Source organism: Orycteropus afer, unplaced genomic scaffold (assembly GCF_000298275.1).
Source record: "Orycteropus afer afer isolate SDZICR_OR568_19922 unplaced genomic scaffold, OryAfe1.0 scaffold00035, whole genome shotgun sequence".
Lineage (NCBI taxonomy): Eukaryota > Metazoa > Chordata > Mammalia > Tubulidentata > Orycteropodidae > Orycteropus > Orycteropus afer.
In genome coordinates this window covers 1-1,303 of record NW_006921622.1, presented here as the reverse complement: position 1 = coordinate 1,303, position 1,303 = coordinate 1, and the positions used below count along the sequence as shown (strand labels likewise).

General features: G+C 33.0%; 1 protein-coding gene across 1 annotated transcript in view; it reads left to right on the top strand.

Annotated features, from left to right (window-relative positions):
- Positions 1-196, top strand: part of LOC103193245 (ubiquitin carboxyl-terminal hydrolase MINDY-3-like) — a gene marked incomplete at its 3' end in the record, with an annotated part of 68,883 nt that extends 68,687 nt beyond the window's left edge. The window contains 1 exon segment of the mRNA XM_007936403.2: positions 116-196. Coding sequence (XP_007934594.1) covers positions 116-196 — 81 coding nt within the window.
- Between the last annotated feature and the right edge of the window lie 1,107 nt (positions 197-1,303).

The following is a 1,303-nucleotide window of genomic DNA, read 5'->3' as shown; positions in this document are numbered from 1 at the left end:
TCAGAACTCCTTGTACCAATATAGATACAGAAGGTAAATTTATTTTATTCAAACTTCTTTTGTTCCATTTAATTCATTTTTCTGTTCTTTAAACTGATATTCTGGAAACTTGTAGATATTATGCCTAAAAGTTCAGCAATGATACGCCTTCATGTATTTATGCCAGGTTTCTTAAAAGTTACAGTTGTGTCACCAGGTAAATTTTTACACTCCTTGAAAGTAGGGACAGACCTTAGGTATGCTTTTTTTTTTTTGCATTCCCTAATCTTCTAAGTAGAAGTTGTCAAAATAAGTACTTATTTTGGAAACCTTAGTGAAAAATACTATTAGAATGTAACTTTCTTCTTAAAGATACTTACATGGTACTCTTAAAACCTCTAGTTAATATAAAAGGTATGTCAGTGTAGTAATTAGAAGTAAGACTAAAAATTTAAGAATTTCTTATTGGATACATTATGACAACATTGAATGTGGGTCTTCTGCTCTGCTTCAGAGCAATGCTTTTCAAACTGCTTGTCTGCACTTGTTTTTTCTACTTCCTCATATTCCATTCACCTTTCCATATCCACTTTTCCATGAAAACTGTTCTGATTATTATTGTTGCCAAATCCAGGGACCTTTATCTTCACTTTTACCATGTATTGCCAACATACATCACAATTAACTACATTTCCTTCTTGAAACACACTCTTATTTTTTTCAGTGACATTATACTTTTCTGATTTTTCTATTCCTATTTCTTCATCTTTTACTGGTTCTTCTTTCTCTACATGACTTTCAGATGTTTGAGCACCTCTATACTTGGTCCTAAACCATCTTTTATATGAGAAAAAAAATTAGCAAATTTGGTTGTTTTAACTTAAGGTTCTTACCCTAATAAAAATAAAAATTAATTGGTATGAACTTAATTGTTATTTCACAAGTCTATTTCATTTGTCTTATTCATCTGTCAGCTTGTTGTACTATGGTAGCTTGCATATTGCTGTGATGCTGGAAACTATGGCAACAATATTTCAAATACCGGCAGAGTCACTCAGCTGAACAAGTTTCAGCAGAGCTTCCAAACTAAGATAGACTAGGAAGAAGGATTCTTCTGAAAAAATTGGTCACTGAAAACTTTATGGATAGCTGTGAAACATTATCTGATAAATTGCTGGCAGATGAATCTCTTAGGTTGGAAGGCACTCAGAATACCACTGGGGAAGATCTGCCTCCTCAAAGTAGACTCTACTTCAATGACATGGGTGAGTAAAGCTTCCAGATCTTCATTTGCTGATGTGATACAACCCAAAATGAGAAGATG